Source organism: Notechis scutatus, chromosome 2, assembly GCF_049901735.1.
Source record: "Notechis scutatus isolate UNSWTSFEM ecotype Mainland chromosome 2, rNotScu1.2, whole genome shotgun sequence".
NCBI classification, from domain to species: domain Eukaryota; kingdom Metazoa; phylum Chordata; class Lepidosauria; order Squamata; family Elapidae; genus Notechis; species Notechis scutatus.
In genome coordinates this window covers 197355066-197374263 of record NC_142010.1, presented here as the reverse complement: position 1 = coordinate 197374263, position 19198 = coordinate 197355066, and the positions used below count along the sequence as shown (strand labels likewise).

The 19198-nt window shown below is 40.3% G+C and overlaps 1 protein-coding gene across 2 annotated transcripts; it reads left to right on the top strand.

Moving 5' to 3' along the window:
* The first annotated feature begins 355 nt into the window (after positions 1-355).
* RCL1 (RNA terminal phosphate cyclase like 1) lies at positions 356-18920 on the top strand. 2 transcript variants are annotated; one of them, XM_026675808.2, is made up of 9 exons: positions 356-729; positions 7830-7901; positions 8709-8884; positions 11060-11134; positions 11333-11457; positions 12795-12920; positions 13925-14081; positions 15937-16040; positions 17693-18920. In XM_026675808.2, the coding sequence occupies exons 1-9, from the start codon at positions 594-596 to the stop codon at positions 17841-17843; spliced, it is 1122 nt and encodes a 373-aa protein (XP_026531593.1). In that variant the 5' UTR covers positions 356-593; the 3' UTR covers positions 17844-18920. The 2 variants fall into 2 exon arrangements, with proteins under 2 accessions (XP_026531593.1, XP_087813886.1); XM_087957760.1 differs by having other exon boundaries at positions 501-530.
* The last annotated feature ends 278 nt before the right edge of the window (positions 18921-19198 follow it).

The window sequence follows — 19198 nt, the reverse complement described above, 5'->3', positions numbered from 1 at the left end:
CAACTTTAAGACCTGTGGATTTCAACTCCCAGAATTCCTCAGCCAGCAAAGCTGGCTGAGGAATTCTGGGAATTGAAGTCCACAAGTCTTAAAGTTGCCAAGGCTGGAGACCCCTGGGCCATGGAACCACCCACATCAGCTGGCCGGTTCGTGCTTGGCCGTCTCCTACGCACACCGCCTAATCCCCCTCGACCGGGAAAAGACGCTCCCGGCTGCCGTGCCGTCCTCGGGTAGGCAACCCTCCAAACCCTCCCGCAGATTATCCTCCCTCCAAGCCTCCTTCTCATTCTCTCGTGGCTCCTTCCGCCGAGCCAATCGCCTGAGCTCCCTGGCGGCGCTTCCTCAGGCCCCGCCCCCTGCCCTTTGACCCCCGCCGCTGTCTCCGCGTTCCATCTTCCTGGTCCAAACCACGTGGATGCGCGCTGGGAAAACTGCGCGGGGGCAAAAAAAACCATTGGCGGAGGCGCTGGGATCCTAAGCCCGGGGAGCGAGCTTCGGCCGTCGGTTGGCTCGACAAGGCATCCACAACGGTTGGCGGTTGAGGGGAAGAGGGGGGCTCGGCCGGTGCCCAGCGGCGCCCGGGCCACTTAACAATGGCGAGCCAGGCTCCTTCGCTCAGCTATGTCGGGAGCAACTTTTTGCGGCAGAGGCTGGTGCTCTCCACGCTGAGCGGCCGGCCGGTGAAAATCCGCAAGATCAGGGCCAAGGAGGACAACCCCGGCCTTAGAGGTTGGTTAGGGCGGGAGCTGCGGGGCGAATCCCCCGGGGGCGATTTGGGAAGGGGGCGGGCGGGCGGTTGCTGCGAGTGCCGGTTGGAGGCTCTCCCGCTGAAAGGAGACTTGGCGGGTGGATTGAATTCCCGCGGAGGCAACGGCGGCTACAGGTGCGCCCCTGAAATCGGGGCGCAAAAGACGGAGCCGCCTCTTTGATTTTGTCCAATTTTGGGAGAAGAGCCCGAGTGGTCAGGCTGTGTGATTAAAAAAGAAAAAGGTCTGTGGAATCCGCAAGATTGTGTGGTGTGAAAAAAAGAGAGCTCGGTTCGATCCACTGGGTTAGCGATCGATGGGGCGATATGCCAGTCCCACCCTGCCAAGGCTTTGGCACCATGTTTCTATTTCATACATCAGGCTTTAGAGAATGTCAAATGATTTTTTTACCCCCTTCAGATTGTAGGTAGTCCTAGGCTTACAACAGTTCCTTTAGTGACTGTTCAAAGTAACAATGGCACGGAAAAAAACTTATGCCCTTTGCAGCATCCCATGATCAAGTGATTCAACATTCGGGGGCTTGGCAACAGACTCATTTATGACAGTTGCAGAATCCTGGAATCACTTGATCCCTTTTTGCAACCTTTCAGACCAGCAAAAATCAAGGGGGAAACCAGATTCACTTAACAACTGCAGTGACTCACTTAACAACTGTGGCAAGAAAGGTCCTAAAATGGGGCAAAACTCACTTGACAAATGTCTCACTTAGCAACAGAAATTATGGTTATATGTAGAGGACTACCTGTAGAATATGGTAATGGCTTTTTCAACCCTTCCCTGAACCATCGGTGCATCAGCAGGCCATTTCTGGGTGAGATGTTCCTAAGACAACAACCTGCCCAAAATTAATACACTGAATCAAACAAGCTAATTCGATAGTAGATTCAATCACAGTCACACAAAGGAGCTGTAACTTTCCCCTGCCCCATTCCTCCCTAAGAATAAAAGGTAGTATTACTCAGAAGGTAGTATTATTTACTGGACTCAGAATGCTACTTTTTATTGTCCATATATCATGCTAAACCAAATATTCTCAAACCATGGTTTTTTAAACTAAGCTGTTTTGTTAAATTCACACATATTACCAAACCATACATAAACCATAACTTAGCGTGATGGTGTGACTGAATCTGTTGGGCACAGTGTGGTGTTTGGGTTAAGAACACCGCTTTGCAGGGTTTCATAAAGGAGTTTTTTCTATCCTCTATGGTTAGGGCATGCAGCTGAGACATTCAGAATTCAAAAAGAATTATTACACAAATGACCTTAATTAATCATTCTCTACATTGCCTCATGCAATGAAAAATATGGCATATAGATTTTTTACATAGGATATTAAGTGCAATTATACTTGCTTTCCTGGACATTAGTTTCACTCTGTTGGGAATTATTCCTTTGTTATTGTGTGTGGTATTGCAACCAAAATTTGTTCCACTTACAAATGTTTTTTATTAAACTGTAAACCAGTTAGAGGTAGATCAATTTTAAAAGGTTTTGGGAGGAATCAATTCCTGATTGTATATTTTTAAAAGCTTTTGTTGCATACTTTTCTAGAGTGTCCTTCTGAACTTTGCATCTAGTAGATAGGCTGGTATTTTACTTCATCAGTTGCTTCTACAATCACTTTCTTGATTGATTGCTTTGTCATGATCTGAAGTATATAGTTCTTAGTGACTTAGTTAATTGATGAAGGTCCAAACACTTCAGTACTATGTTCTGAATACATAGCAACTACTTCAGATATGTATTTCTTTGTTCTTTAGACAGAATTGTAGTTATCTCCCTTTTTACATCACTACTTTGTAACACTGGTAGGCAACTTTATCAACCTAAAAGCACGCATCTGCTGCTGGATCAGGATTTGTGTGCCCATGCAAAATATAACTGCCTTAACTACTGGAAAAAAAGAGAATGATTCATCTTTTCTTTCGCTGATCTTTCTCTAGATTGCATTCTTTCTGTTACTATTGTTTATTAAGAAAGTAAGAGCTTTTCTTGGGCTGGAGAATCTCCAATATTGGCAAGGTTAGCTTTTCTAACCCAATTGAGGTTTATAACTAAGAGTAGACTAATGATTGATTGTCAGGCTGCCAGGAGGAGCTATCAAGTGATGGAGATCACCTGGGGCTTAGAGTGATGGATGGGGGACTCCTGAGTTCAAATTTATAAGAAGTGTCACTTTGGCAAATTTATATGTCTTAAATCTAACCTACAGACTGGACTTGGGAATGAAATGAATCCGTTCAGACAGAAGTTCCTAGTGAAAAGTAGGAATATAAACATAAACAAGTTTTATTCGAAAAATACACAAGCTTTTTCTGTCTGAGGGTTGCTTTTCATCTTTGTTGTGCCTGAGTTACAGTTCTGGAAGTAAGTGGGTTCAGGAGAAAAGATGGGTGAGACCAGGGAATTGGATTTGGATCTCGTTTATATTCAATGCAATGATATAAGCAATAAGATTTGTGTCATTTGGAGAGCTTCTATCACATTTATATTGCAATTTAGCAGCAATTGGCAGTGGCTATAATGCTGCACTCAAAGCTGCTTTGGTGAGCCTTGTTGGCTTGGGACTCCCAAGTTCCATACCTTTTCCCCCCTACCCTTTCTCCATTAGCATCCTGGTTTTTTTTCTTTATTGGCCTTATATTATTACGTAGTTGCCGTTCATTATTTCTGTGAAACATTTTCTGCTTGTGTGCCCATGAAATAAATTGCCAGGGACCCCAAAGCAACTAACACAAAATGTGAGCTAAAATGTTGGCACTCAAAATCTACTCACAAGCCACATGAAGTGTTTGTGGTAGCTAATTTAGTAAACATTGACGGTTAGAAAATATATATCCTCCTGTAATCCTGTGATGTTTGGAAGAAAACATAGAAGCAAATATGGAAGTTCCTACTATGCCTGACTTTTGCTTGGTACCTCTGTCCTCTGTATGTCTGGCTTAGTTTTTCCATCTCAAATCAAACTGGGAAAACATTTTAACTGCATTTTTTAATTAATCCTTTATTGATAATTCCCTGCTTCTTTCATCATAAAAAAAGCACAACAAAGAATGTTCTTTCTGCCCCAACTCAGAAAGCTCAAACTGCCCAAGGAGCTACTGATACAGTTCTACAGAGGAATTATTGAGCCTATCATCTGCACCTCTATAACTGTCTGGTTTGGTTCTGCAACCCAACAGGACAGACACAGACTTCAGAGGATAATTAGGACTGCAGAAAAAACAATTACTACCCACCTGCATTCAGCCAAGGATCTGTATACTGTACGAGTCAAAAAGAGGGCTGTGAAAATATTTACAGACCCTTCACATCCCAGACATAAACTGTTTCAACTCTTACCCTCAAAACGACGCTATAGAGGACTGCACACCAGAACAACTAGACACAAGGACAGTTTTTCCCGAAAGCCATCACTCTGCTAAACAAATAATTCCCTCAAAACTGTTCAACTATTAAAAAGTCTGCACTACTATTACTATTAACCTTCTCATCATTCCTTATCACCCATCCTCTCCCACTTGTGACTGTATGACTGTAACTTTGTCACTTGTATCCTTACAATTTATATTGACTGTTTCCTAGTATGATGTGATTGCTTATGGTACCCTATGACTATCATTAAGTATTGTACCTTATGATTCTTGATGAATATATCTTTTCTTTTATGTACACTGAGAGCTTATGCACCCGAGACAAATTCCTTGTGTGTCCAATCACACTTGGCCAATAAAGTATTCTATTCTATTCTATTCTATTCTATTCTATTCTATTCTGATATAGCAAGAGTGTCAAACTGAAGGCCTTAGATCCGGCCCCCAGGGCTGCCCTGGTAAGAGCAAAGGACCGCCCCATGGTGCCTCTGCCAGTGAAAATAGAGCTCGTGAAGGCCACGGGCGGCCCTCCGGAGCTCCGTTTTCCCTGGCAAAGGGTTGCAGGAGGCCATTGCAGCCAAAAACGGAGCTTGGGAGGGCTGACAGAGCTCTTAGGCCACCACAGGTTCTCCAACATGAGTGACATCAATTTGGCCTCACATACCCCAGCCACATACCCCCTAAGGTCAAACAACCCTGATATGGCCCTCAATGAAATTGAGTTTGACACCTCTGCAATACGGCATGCTTTCTCTTTGGTCTCTGTTCTACTGGAGGTTTCTCTGAATATGGGTAGTCTTCGACTTACAACAGTTTGTTTAGTGACCGTTCAAAGTTACAGCAGCACTGAAAAATGTGAGTTATGGCCTTTTCCTACAGTTATGACCTTTGCAGTATCGCCATGTTCACATGATCAAAATTCAGATGCTTGGCAAATGGTTGATATTTATGTGTTGCTCTGTCCAAAGAGCATGTGGTCCCCCTTGGCGACCTTCTGACAAACAAAGTCAAAGGGGAAGCCAAATTCACTTAACAACTGGGTGACTTAACTTATCAAACTGCAGTGATTCACTTAACAAGAAATGTTGTAAAGTGGGGCAAAACTCACTCAACAAATGTCTCACTTAACAAGAGAAATTTTAGGCTCAGTTATGGTTGTAAGTCAAGGACTACCTGTATTGTTTTCTGTTAATTCAGCCTTCTTTCTGGCCCAAATGTCTTTTTTTTACATCCCCTATTTTTGCAATCGTGGCTGCCCTGATTCTATTATCCTTCCCCCCACCCCCACTGCACGGCCACCATTTTCCCCCCTCCATTATAGAGGATAAAATACAGATAGTCTTTGATTAATGACAAAAATTGAACCCAAAATTTCAGATGCTGTTGTGAAGTGAAGAATACAGTTGTGAAGTGAATTTTGCCTCATTTTACAATTTTTCCTGCTGCGGTTGTTAAGTGAATCGCTGCAGTTGTTAAGTTAATACGGTTGTAAAGTGAATCTGGCTTCCTTTCCTCTTTGACTGCTTATCAGAAGGTCACAAAAGATGATCACCTGAGCCCAAAACACTGCAGCCATCATAAATGTGAGCCAATTGCCAAATTTTGATCATGTGATCATGGGGGAAGCTGCAGCGATTGTAAGTGTGAAAAACAGTCTTACTTTTTTTCAGTGCTGTCATAAATTTGAACCATCACTAAACAAATGGTTGTAAGCCAAGGACTACCTGTATTCTTTTACATACCATAATGACGTTATTGGCATTTCCTTCGTTCCTCCCTTTTTTCCTCTTGTCCGCTCTGATAGTCTCATTGCACCTTGTTTCTCTTATATTTCCCCCTGGTTTTTTTTTTTCTTCCTTAAATTCACGATTCTCTCAATAGCAATCCTTTTGCTGTCTTTTTTTCTGCTAGCTCTCCCTATTTCGCAAGGGGGGCGGTGCTGTACTCCAATGATGGTACTTCCATTTTCCCAGCAATTCCTATCCCGGGAGCACTGGGGTTGTACTGAAGCTGACAGCGGTGTCTGAAAACTGGTGACAATGCCTCCAGGTACCTTCAAGTCAGTGGAAGAGTAGTGGGGATATTTTGGATGAGCTCAGGCTTTCAGGCTTTTCTAAGGCCAAACAGAGGAGTGAACGAATTGTAAGCCATAGATATTTGGACATGCCGATATCCCTCTTACAACTGGGGAAACCTATTGCCCTTAAGCTGCGGAAAAGAAATCACTCAACACTAAATGAGTCCTCCTCAGGCTGGATAGAAGATGGCTCAGACTTGCTTCTTTACCAGCTGAGGAAAAAAAACTGAATTTGAAGGTCATGTTTTTTTCCTCTTCATATTCCTAATTGTGGAATAAGAGATAACATTTTTTTCTCCTACCGGTATTCCAGATAACAAAACAGGGCATAACTGCGTCAATACAAACTACAGATTGTAATTACCCTAGAGTCTGATGCAAATTAATCATCAGCCATCCCAGAGCAGCTAACTATGGAAATCAATTATGTAACAACCGTTATCACCAAATAATTGTATAACGATAGCACTGCTTTTTAAATGTATTGTTTCTTTTTTAAATCAGCTACTTGTTCTTCCACACGACTTCTTTATTAGCAGGAATTTTAATTATTATTAAGCCAAGTGACTTATTAGAACGAAAGAAAATTAAGGGTATCAATATATGCACACCGCAAATTTATGAATAGTCTTCAAAATAAGACACTCAGCAGTTGAAAACCCATTTAAGCGTAGAGAGAGAGATGGGATTTTCAGACTATTTACAACTGATGGAGAATGCGTGTGATTTCAACCGTGCACTGATTATTTGCAACAATAAAAGCCTGTCATATCTCTCCTGTTATCTACTGGTCAATTTCTAAACCCCTAGAAAATAAATCAAAGGAACATAAACATTTACAACAGCAATGAATCTTCCAAAATAATTTATATATAATAACCTTTATCCTCCTCCTTTCCCCAAAACCTATATATTGACTGTTTCCTAGTATGATTTTGATTGCTTATTGTACCCTATGACTATCATTCAGTGTTGTACCTTATGATTCTTGACTCTTGACAAATGTATCTTTTTTATGTATAATGAGAGTATTTGCACCAAGACAAATTCCTTGTGTGTCCAATCACACTTAGCCAATAAAGAATTCTATTCTATTCTATTCTATTCTATTCTATTCTATTCTATTCTATTCTACTCTACTCTACTCTACTCTACTCTACTCTACTCTACTCTTATTCTATTCTAGTGCATGATCCATATCACAGGAAGTGATGTTTTTTCATCTTTTTCAAAGAGCCTGAAACTGGTTAAATAGAAAAATGGAACTGGGTTAGAACAATAGTGCATATTTTATTTTGCAACATTGGGAAGTGCAGTCCAACCTTTGAATACTTACATGGAGGAAGGGTTTGTTGTGTGACTGTATGCATAGAATGGCAAATAGGAGATTTTTGGAAGGAAAAAAATCTTACCGTTACTGATTGTTTCAATCGTAAAATCGGAATAGATTTTACTCATTTTCTCTATTTTAATCACATGATTAACAAACTATTTTAACTGTAATATGACCACTATTACATGCTGTTTGATTTGTGAAGATTGCCTTAAAGATTCTTGGAATTGCTGCTGAATACTAGCAATCTAATCTGATGTATGTTTCTCTGACAGATTTTGAAGCAAACTTTCTCAGGCTGATTGACAAGATAACCAATGGTTCTAGGATTGAAATAAACCAAACAGGTAATTATTATATATATTTAGTGCTATCGGCATAAATCGAGCTCCAGTCTTGGAGCTGGTGGCAAAGTGAAAACAATACAAAATTGAAGAAAAGTAAAAGTAAAGTTAAAAAATGAAAAGTAAATACAAAAGGAATAAAAGAGAAAAAAGGGAGACAAACAAAGAAAGATATAAAGAAGTGATTTCCAATGTTCTTTGCAGCAGTTAGAAATACATTTGTACTTTATCCTTTCTCTAGAGTTGCACTGTGATTCCCTTCTTTCCATGTTCTATCCTCTCTAATAATTGAGCCCATAAATCACAAGTTTATTTTATTTGTATTTTTAGTAGAAAGTCCATAAAAGGTTTCCAGTCACTAACAGTTATTATCTTTTTCCTAATCAAGCAAATCAATTTTGCCATTTCTGTAAATTATATCTACTAAGGGAGTATTTTTTGTTTGTTTTGTAAGGCTTTCTTTTATTTGTAATTATGGGTAAATTTGCTTAAAGGACACCTGATAGTGCAAGTCGAGTGTGTGTGTGTGTGAGAGAGAGAGGGGGGGGGAGGGGAGGGGGAGGGAGGGAGAAAGAAAGGAGACCTAACACTTCCCTTTCTGTGCATTTTGCCATTCCTGACCTTTATTTTTTTTCCCACCCATTGCTGTAATGTCCTGGTTTCACAGTGAGAATTAACTACCACAAAGCCCTTCTGTAGGTTCGTAGAGTCATTTGTGTGTGTGAGAGATTGATTGGCAGGCGAGGCATATGTGTTGCAAAAGTCTCTATTGTACAGCTTTTGCAATAACATTTCCGTTTTTTTAAACAGGTACAACTTTGTACTACCAGCCTGGTCTGCTCCACGGAGGTTCACTGGAACATGATTGTAGCGAAAATCGTAGTATTGGATATTATCTAGAGAGTCTTCTCTGCTTAGCCCCATTCATGAAACATGCACTAAGAATTGTCCTCAGAGGTATAACCAATGACCAGATAGATCCATCAGTAAGTTGAAGGCCTACTAATTCATCTTTTCCTATTCCTAGTGCATTGTACATACAATGCTTTCACGGAATTGTGAAACGGGATGGGATAGAGCGGGGCTGTCAAAAGTCCAGGCCCATGGGCTGGATGCATCACGTGCTGGCCACGCCCCTGCTCAGTTTAGCAAAGGGAAAAAAAGGTCCTGATACATCACGTGACGCTGCCGTGACGACGTGAGTTTGACGGGATAAGAGTCAGGGGCATCCTGTAGGAATGGGATGTGTGTGTGTGTCAAAATAGCATGCATCCACACTATAGCTAGTTCTCAACTTACAACCATTGGTTTAGCAACCATTCAGAGCTACACTGGCCCTGAAAAAAGTGACTTATAATTGGTTCTCACATTTACGACTGGCGCAGCATCTCCACTCTCACGTGATCAAAATTCAGGTGCTTGGCAGCCAGCTTGTATTTACAATGTTTGCAGCATCCTGGGATCATGCGATCACAATTTGCGATCCTCCCCGCCAGCTTCTGAAGACAAAGTCAATGGGGGGAAGCTGGATTTGCTTAATGACTGCATGATTCACTTAATAACTCTGGTGATTCGATTCACAATCGTGGCAAAAAAAAGGTCGTAAATCACACCTGAATCACTAAACCATTACCCTGCTCAGCGGTGGAAATGGTGGTCCCAATTGTAGTCGTAAGTCAAAGACTACTTGCACTGAAGCCCCACCTCATTTTTACATGCAATGAGACCCATACACAAAAATTCAAAGGATTCATTGATTCCACAAGCACAGTCTTCTTGAATATGTAGTTCCCCTATGGAATTCCCTTATGAAAATCCCACCAGGAAATGAGGATTTGGGCATTAGAGAGAGACAGGAAGTATGCTATCAAATGCTGCAGTGCTCCATCTAGTGCATAGAGAGGCCTGTAGAAGAAATGTAGATGGGCCATTGATAGCCATGCGGGTTTTTTATGTGGTGGCTCCCAAGGACAACAGGGGATTTCTTAACATCTTCGTATCTATGCATGTTTCCGTTATTGCAAATTCTTTTTCTGTCTTCCCAAATAATGTAACTTATATAGAAAACGTCTGTAAAGGGGTGGCCTTGGGGACAGGATGCAATATTTTGTGGCTGTCCTGTTAAAAATCAATGTCAATAAATCTTGAGGAAAAACAGCGTTAGGGAGAACCCCTGAGTACTTTGCTTGCGCCAGTCAGCTCATATGTATACTTTGCATTGGTCCTTATAAGTTGATCTTGACCAACATAAGCATAACTGAAATTGCCATTCATTTTCAAGATTCCATGTATGTATTTGGATAACTATTCACCAACGTCTTAATAAATCTCCAAGTCTACAAATGCAAACCAGGGAAAGATATTTATAGGTTCTGAGACTCTCCATCGGTTGGGCCATCTGAATATATCTGCACTTATACCCTTTCTTACATTTCGGATAAAACAGATGAAAAGGAGAGAAGTGGTGCAAACTGTATCCCATCTCCTTTTAACCGTTTATAAAAATGGATGAGGACCAATTACAGTTTCCATTTTGGCCAGTTGACTCCCCTTTCCAATATCTGCTTGGTTAGCTGATTGTGCAGAGTGGAGTGTTCACTGTTGTTGGATAAAATGACTGTAAATGAATGCCAAAATATTATCCCCACTGACTTGCCCTGTCAGTGTTGGTGAGAAGAATTGTCCAAGGAACTACTTAGAACAAAACTATAATCCCACCAACATGACAGGGCAAACCACGAGCATATAAACAGAAAGCAAACCTCAGTCCCTCATAGCACTGATGATGTTACTTGGTTGGGTAATGAAATGCCTGCAGAAAGCCATCAAGCTCAGAGAGCAGCAGGGACTACACATTATATGAATGTGCTACAATAGTAACTTCAGTTTCTTTCATAGAAATGTTTTCCTAGAAACACTGGGCTATGAGTGGCATTCAGTGCCTGTGAAACAAGAATGGATTAGTAGCTAATTTATGTATCGGGATTGAGTGATATTCTTGATATAATATATTGGTTGCTAATATATGATTTTGGCTTTTTAAAAACTTGTGAGTTAATGTACAAACTTGGTTGTTTTTTTTCATAATGGACTTAATTTCTTGTTGCTTCAATATTGAAAGTGTTCTCATTTAATAAAAAAATGGTTTTGTAATGAATCAGGTGGATGTTCTGAAGGCAACTGCTCTACCTTTGTTGAAAAGATTTGGAATTGATGGTGAAGAATTAGAATTGAAGGTAAGAATTTGCTATTGAATGGAACTTCACTGCACTTAGGAAATGTCTTTATAAAATTAATTTGTATGAGTTCATATTTGTCCATAGTATCTGTAGCCTCATCTTCTTCCTCTTCATTTTGGCAGCTGCATTAATTTATTAGAATGTTATCAGTCCTCTGGATTTTTGACAGTCAAGGTTCTTTTTTATTGTTTTCAGATAATAAGGCGAGGTATGCCCCCCAAAGGAGGAGGGGAAGTGATCTTCGCTTGTCCTGTGAAGAAAGTATTAAAACCTATTCAATACATTGATCCTGGTAAAATTAAGCGTATCAGAGGTATGGCGTATCCTTCTTTGAACGTATCTGAAGAGAATTCTAGGCCGCTCTTTTCATTCAGAGGTTGACTTTTTAGTTCTGTATCCATTTAATGTAGACATGTTTAACCTGGGGCCCTGCATGTGGCCCTGGATAGCTAGGATGCAACCCCACAAGACTGTAATAAAAATACAAACTAAATAAATAAATAAAAGAAGTTATGGCTTAGCATATCATGCAGGTTCAACCAATTGTACTTTATACAATTAATCCAAATTGGACAGGTTAGGAGATCAGATGATGCTAATGGGTCAATTAGTGTGATTAAGATGTACCCTGACTCTGCACATTTGGGGATGGGGTGGGGGAGGTTTGGAAGGATAAGCTCCCAGAAAAGATGGAATAAAAACACAATTTATAACTGAGCTGTGAATAAGTAGCCAGAACTTTCTCGCAAAAATATTCACTTTCATAACATACATTAAGCAGGTGGAGTTCAGATGGGTCCATTACCGTATTTGGGTTAGGGTCGGGGGGGGGGGTTCGGAGGTTTTTTCCTCAGCTGTAGAACAAAATCCTAAAACAATGCTAGACTATGCAGGCACTTAATTCCTCATGAGTCCATTCATATCTAAATTCCTTGTTTAATTGGATTAATATCAATAAATTAACTACGGCTGAGCTTTTTTACTGGTATCTGATACTAATAAAACACAATCAGGATAGCATGACAAAATAATAAAGAGATAATCCAGTCGTGACGCTCACCAGAGCAGAATACATGAAGATAGAGTACAGTACTTTCATTAGTTATATAAAACAGATTCCTGTGTGATTTTCATTCTTCCAACTTTACCTCTTACAAATAATGACAATACTGGAGCTAGGTTCAGGTATTATTTTCAGGGGATGGGGGTAACTACCATCTGATTTCTGGTGGTCGTTGTTAACATTAAATCGTTGGTTAACATTAAATCACACAAGCCATCTCCTCAACTTCAAAGCCAGGTGAGGAGTTGCCACCACTTTTTCCATGTTGAGTTGGCTGCTTTGAAGTTGGCAATTTGTCTGGAATTCAATATTACATCACTCTAGCTTTCTACAGGGTTAATATCGTAGTCAAATGGATTTGGTATGAACTTTTGAACCAGAAGAACTTTGGTATAAGTAGTACGTGCATCGTTTGGTTTCCAGTTTGCATTCTCTGTTTTGCTTTTCGTGGTTGCGAAATATTCAAATGAGTATTGTGCATAGATATGCATGTATTCATGAAGGAAATGCACCAGAGGCCCTCTTTTGGTGCTTGACCCTTTTTTTTTTGTTTTCAAATATATTCAGAAACATTTCCTTAGCTTCCTAAACCAGCTATTCGGTCAGGGTGTCCCCACAGATAGCAAATCGAATGGTGGATTCTGCCAGGAGCATCTTGAATAAATTCCTACCAGATATCTACATTCATACAGATCATATGAAAGGGACCAGCTCTGGGAAGTAAGTTTTCAGATAATTCTTTTGAAGGTTTATATTATGGCTTCAGAGATTTTCATGCGATCACAATACTATCTAATAGTATTCATTGCTATCAAGGGTTATCAGCAATACAATCTAGGAATTCTTTGTGGATGCCAAAGGGGAACTTCATGTAGCCACGGATGGCTTCTGCCTATTTTAGTCCATTCAGCTTTTAATTATTTACCCATTAGGTCATATAACCTCATTTTGGAATAACTACCTAAGATAACTCTTTGGAGAAAGAGAGCTTGCCCTGTCTTTTTTGAACCTGTTATCAAGCTCTCTCCCATCCTTCTGACATCATAGAGACCTGATTAGAGCTGCTGGCCCTCACCTGTTTTCAAAACTTCTAGGAAAGGATTTCCTTTGACTCCCTCATTGGTATGTCAATCATTGGGGGTTTGAGCAGGTGCATTGCCCACAGAAGTTGTTGATTTGATCCTGATTTGAAAGGGGCTGGAAGCAGGGACTGAGAGATCCCCTTTGTTAGGCTTCTTGGAAAGCTATTGCTGGTCAGAGTAGAAATTGCTGGATTAGTGGGCCATTTGCTTGTTGGTAGTGGTAGGCTGCTTGTTATGTTCCTAGATAATAAGAAAAATGAATGACATCAAATTTATGATGGGTGCTTGGATTGACTATCACAGGGGCAGTCAACCTTTTTATACCTACCGCCCACTTTTGTATCTCTGTTAGTAGTAAAATTTTCTCTAACTGCCCACCGGTTCCTCAGTAATGGTGATTTATAAAGTAGGTGACAAAACCCCTACCGCCCACCATGAAAGCTGGAACGCCCACTAGTGGGCAGTAGGGACCAGGTTGGCTAGCACTGGACTATCGTGTATTTTTAAACACTTGTCCGTGATAAAGAAACCACCTTGGCTGTCAAGGTTTGGACATTTTTGTCAAAGATTTAAAAGTAAATATATCCCCTTTCCTCCAAAACTTACCCCTCAATTTCTCCTCTGTACCCATCTTCCTTTCAGGTCTCCTGGCTTTGGTCTGTTTCTTGTGGCTGAGACTACAAATGGGACTTTCCTTAGTGCTGAACTGGCCTCCAATCCCCAGGGCCAGGGTGCTGCTGTACTTCCAGAAGACCTTGGGGTGAACTGTGCAAAGTTACTCCTTGAAGAGATCCACCGAGTAAGTGGCTGCTTCTAAGGCTCTTCTGAAAAAGAATTGCTAGTCCATCCCCACACCTGGTGCCCTCCATATAAGTTGGAATCTGAGCTTCCAGAATTCTGGCCATCCGGACCTGGTGATCCCAAAATATCTGGAAGGCACCAGAGATGGGAAGACTCTTTTAGAAGCTCACACTCATTCATGAGTTCGTCCAGGCTGGTTGGAAAGCGTGGCACCAAGCTGAGGAAGCCTGTGCTAATGCCTCCTTCAAATGCAGAACTATGCATTTTAGTTCTGTGCATATTTACGTTTATGTAATTTTAGTTACATCGTTTTAATTATGCCCATATTTTATTACAACATAAGCTTTCAATTCTCTAGGCAGTGACACAGCTAAATAAAAAAGTTTTTCCCCCCCAAATACAACAAATAAAATGCACCTTTCTTTTGGTTAGCGACTGGAAGTAGTCTATAAAGATGGTCCTCAAGTTACAACGGTGATTGGGACAGAAATTTCCATAGCTAAGTGAGGCAGCTGTAAAGAGTGATGTCACATGAATTCATCACTTGGTGAAGGAAGTCCCTATTAACCAAGTTCCACCAGTCATTGGGCAAGGATCCACTCTATCAAAGTCATTCCTAGCTTGGTCCCTCCCAATTCTGAGCCCTGGTAAGATAAGGAACTGCTCCTCTTGAATTCCTCCAGCTTGCCTATTCCACTCCTTCCCTCAAAATCTGCTCCTTTGGCTACCCAGCACAGTGGCATTCCTTGGCAGCGGTGGCACCAGGAGCACTGAGTTCTTCAGCTTTCTCAGCCAGCCATTCCCACCCCAGGCCTCTACTTCAGCCCAAGGAGTGCCCCCTCAAGCCCCATGCTATGATCAATCACCACAGCATGCCCCAGCTGCCACTGCCCTATCTACAGTGGGCCATGCTATGCCCAGCTGACTTTCACTTGTCTTCCTCCCACTTCTGACAAGACATGCCCAGCTTGACCCTATGCAAAAATAGCTGCTAGCCAAGCCCATCCCTCCACAAATTGTGTATATCCTTCTCAGGATGTTTTGGCAGGCCTCAGAAGTATTGCAAGAAGGCCATGTGTGATTTGGAGAAGGTTCATGCAGTCTCAGGAAGAAGGCCTGGTATGGCCAGTACCCGCCTTGCATAGGGCCAGGCCAGGTATGCCTTGTCAACAGCAGAAGACAGTGAAGGTCAAGTGGAGGTGACAGGGCCTATGGAGCACAGGTGGTGGGGGCCTCTGGGAAGTCTGGCCACAGTGTGGGGCTGGAGGTGGCGGCACTGGGGCTAGGGTAGGGTCCCAGGTAGGTGGGGCGGTAGTTGAACGAGACTGCTGAAGACCCCAGGCCTCTCCTTCAGGCCTAATGCTTCTGCGGAAGTGGCAGCATCAGAATGATCCAAGATGGCCAAATGAGCAGAGATGGAAAGAGGAGGAGATAGTCAAACTGCCCCTGGGCAAGCACCAGAGTTTTGATCGTGTGACTGTGAGGGCGCTTCAGTTTCTGATTTTGTTTGTTTTGTATTTCACATGCACCCAGGCTGAGATGGGCTCCATGGAACAAGCTGTCCTTGTGAAATAGATTACCATGTGCCTCCTGTTGCACATTGCACAGCACTGAGAGTTAAGAGTGTGTCACATTTTCAATTTTGGGAAACAGTTGTAGGACTATTTATATAGAAATCTCTGATATAATTTTGAATATGCTGCTGTGCAATTGGATTTATGAAAATAATTTATTTTTTGACTTTTGAAATACAAGAGCAGAGTTCCTCTTTGCTTTCTCCCAGTTTCCTTTCCTCTCTTTATCTATAGTTGTGGCTACCAGAAAGCTTAATGATTAAAGTATTTCCTTTGCAGGGAGGCTGCGTGGATTCCATAAACCAAAGCCTGATTCTACTTCTTATGACTCTTGGGCAGCAAGATGTCTCCAAAGTCCTTCTAGGACCATTATCACCTTACACGTAAGTTTTCTCATCCACACCCAGGACGAATTATTCTTGCTCAGTTTGTCAACTGTAGTGACAGGAAGCCATTTAATGGCTGCTACTTGGAACAGTTAATAGCTGCCAAAAGAGCCACTTATGCTGATGTTTAAACATTCCATGCAGTATGTTATTACTGTTTATATAATGCCATCAAATAACTTCCTTATCAGTTCACTATGAATCAAGCTAATGAAGCTTGCAGGGACAGATTGCATCTCGTCATATAGACACAGGCCAACATGAATTATATACGTACGGTATGTTCTTTTGTAAAGTGTCTGTTACCAGGAGCAACTCCCTGGCTTGCAATTTTGATAGCAATGACATTGAGTAGAACATATTTTGAAACAGCAGATGTTCATGTCATAATTTTCAGCATGTTCTACTCAGTGTTCAGGAGAAACTGAGATCCATTCAACTGGATCTGAGAGTCAGTTTGGTGTAAGTGGTAAGGACATTGGACAAGCTTCAAGGAGCATGTGAGTTCTAGTCCTTCCTTAGGCGTAGAAACCAGCCAGGTGACTTTGGGCCAGTCATTTCCTTACAGCCCAACTCGCCTCACAGGAATTTAGTTGAAGGGAAAATAAGCAAGTAGTAGTAGTATGTATATGTATATGCTGACTGGATTTATTTGTAAAATAAAGTAGTAAAGGCGGGATACCAGTTAAATATGTTGCCTTGAAATGTATAAAATAAAGGCAGGATAGTTGTTATTATAAGCACAACAATGTGAAATCACAGCTGCCCGTTCTTTAGTTGGTGTTGGCTGGCCTTCATATGACTCCAGTTTTTCTTCTTACTGTAGTGTGACTATCATGTTTCTGTGTATATCTTTTTTTTTTTAAGTGTCTCATTTGTAGAAAGAGAATTAGGACAAAGTGATATAAGTATGAAGATTTGCACATGCTTTGTCACCTGGGACTTTGAGAAGGAAAAATGGGGTTCTTTTCAGCTTGCAGATGATCTGGGGTACTTCAGTGCAATAAGGTTAATGCAACTAGACTGTGAACTGTCCTTTTTCGGTTATCATGGTACCGGTGCTGTATGTATGAAAGGTACAGTACTGTGATAACTGAAGAATGATAGTGCCATCACAATGAGATGGGTTATACTATGAAATTACTGCTGGGCATAGTTACATGCTTTTGAGAGTCAAGTAGGAGTTTTTGAGATAGAGCAAGGAGAGGAAGAACTTGTATGCCTCTTTGATGGATAATAGTCCATCAGTAATATAGGAATGTGTAGACATTCTGCATAATAAAAAAAAATCTTTTTAAACTGGTAATAAGCTTATGAAGCCAACTTCTCCAAGTAATATTTTTTGGAAATGTTAAAATTCCATGCAGTTTTTCTACAAATCTCCAAATATTAATCATAAATGCTTTTTAGCTTCACCTGTCTTTTTCTTAATTAATTGGAAACTTTACTTTGGCGATACGCAGTTTGGCTTACCTATGTTTTTTTAAACTCATAACACTTGACAATGGAAAAGTAATGTATTTTACAAATAATCAGGTAGACATTGTTTATGAACAGGTACTTTCTTTTGGAATGCAGATGTTGTTTGTGTTGACTACAATTTAGAAAAAAGAAAATTATACTTACAGTTGTTTTTCCTTTTCTTTTAGAATTGAATTCCTGCGACATTTGAGAAGTTATTTCCAGGTTATGTTTAAAATTGAAACCAAACCATTTGAAGATGAACGAAAGGGAGGCGAAAAAGTCTTAATGACCTGTGTTGGCATTGGATTTTCTAATCTTAGCAAAACAGTAAGATGATACTTTGCTCATGGACTTCAATTAAAAAGGACAAAAATTAACATTTCTATTGATATACTTTAATGCACATGTTTTACTCAGGAAGAGTATGTGGATTTTATGCGTGTGACTGACTTTCACTTATTAAAGCAGTAGTTATTACCATTTTAATCCCTTTGAAAGGCAAGTTTGAGACTCTATTATGGACTTGAAGTACATGTTGAAGATTACATTTTTTGAAGATACTTCTAGACATTTATGATTAGTTTTAGAGTTGGAAATACAATCTACATCTCTTATTTTTTCCTTTTATTGTAGAAAGAGCTAAAATCTCATTAAAATCAGATGCAGTGATAAACAAATTTGTGCCACAGTCTTAAAACTACAATTGAATTTTTCCAAGGAAGTTCTTTAGTATGCGTTAAATTAAGCTGGATGTTTTGTTATCAGGCTTTTTTCAAAAAGAAAAGCTTTTGAAGATGATCGACTTGCAAAACAGCTCTCCATGGAGAAGAGCTCTTTTCTATAGATCTTTTTTCTTGACCTTAATCTCTGTTCAGCGATTTAGCCTTTTATTCTGAGTAAATGGATGCTAAAACTACGTGTCCCATGTTTTTTCTTGGTCAGATATAGTGACAGTTGATGCAGAAGTGTATTGATTTCATGGTATAGCAACTTCAATTTTCTGTATCTGGAAGTAATTCTGAATGAGCAATTGGTTTATGGAAATCTTATAGAAAGGATGGGTGTTTTTCTGCTAACTATCGTACAAGCAAAATTCTTGTGTATCTGTGAATGATTTGAAACCCATTTTCTACCTGGAAGATAACTTATCAACTGATTAATGCATTCTTTTTAATCGTGTATATCTGCTCTCTTTTATTCCTTTCCATCCTCCCTACTACAATCTCTCACACTGGAGATTATCATTATAAACCACAAGCATGTTCTAAAGAAAAGCCATTTTCTTATACTCTACCTATCCTGAAGTATGAATAAAAGCTGAAATTACATCCAGTTCCCTCACTAGTGCACAAAAATAAAGAACTTGAGATTAACACAAAATAAAAAATAAAAAGATGGAAATACAAAATGTAACATACGTCCATTGCTATATTTTTTTACTGTTTCTACAGGAATAAAACTTTCCTAAATTAAATGTTCTTCCCTTAATGACTTGGACTTTTCCAGCTTCTGGAAAATTCAGGGAATGGAAAACTCCCACTCGCAACAAACCTTATTCCCTGAACTTCTAATTCTATCCCCCCCTTTAAAAAAAAAAGAGTAAAGCTTTTCAGTCAGCACGGTTGGATGTGGATTGTTAGTTCTCGACTTAGATCCACAATTAAGCCCCAAATTTCCATTGCTAACCAAGA

What these genes read in the sequence shown, in the direction of transcription:
- RCL1 (XM_026675808.2), top strand. Translation starts at nt 594, where the DNA reads ATGGCGAGCCAGGCTCCTTCGCTCAGCTATGTCGGGAGCAACTTTTTG. An exon ending in AAGCGTATCAGAGGTATGGC is followed by an intron (nt 11,458 to 12,794) that starts GTATCCTTCTTT and finishes TTCCTAAACCAG; the next exon opens with CTATTCGGTCAGGGTGTCCC. An exon ending in AAAGGGACCAGCTCTGGGAA is followed by an intron (nt 12,921 to 13,924) that starts GTAAGTTTTCAG and finishes TCTTCCTTTCAG; the next exon opens with GTCTCCTGGCTTTGGTCTGT.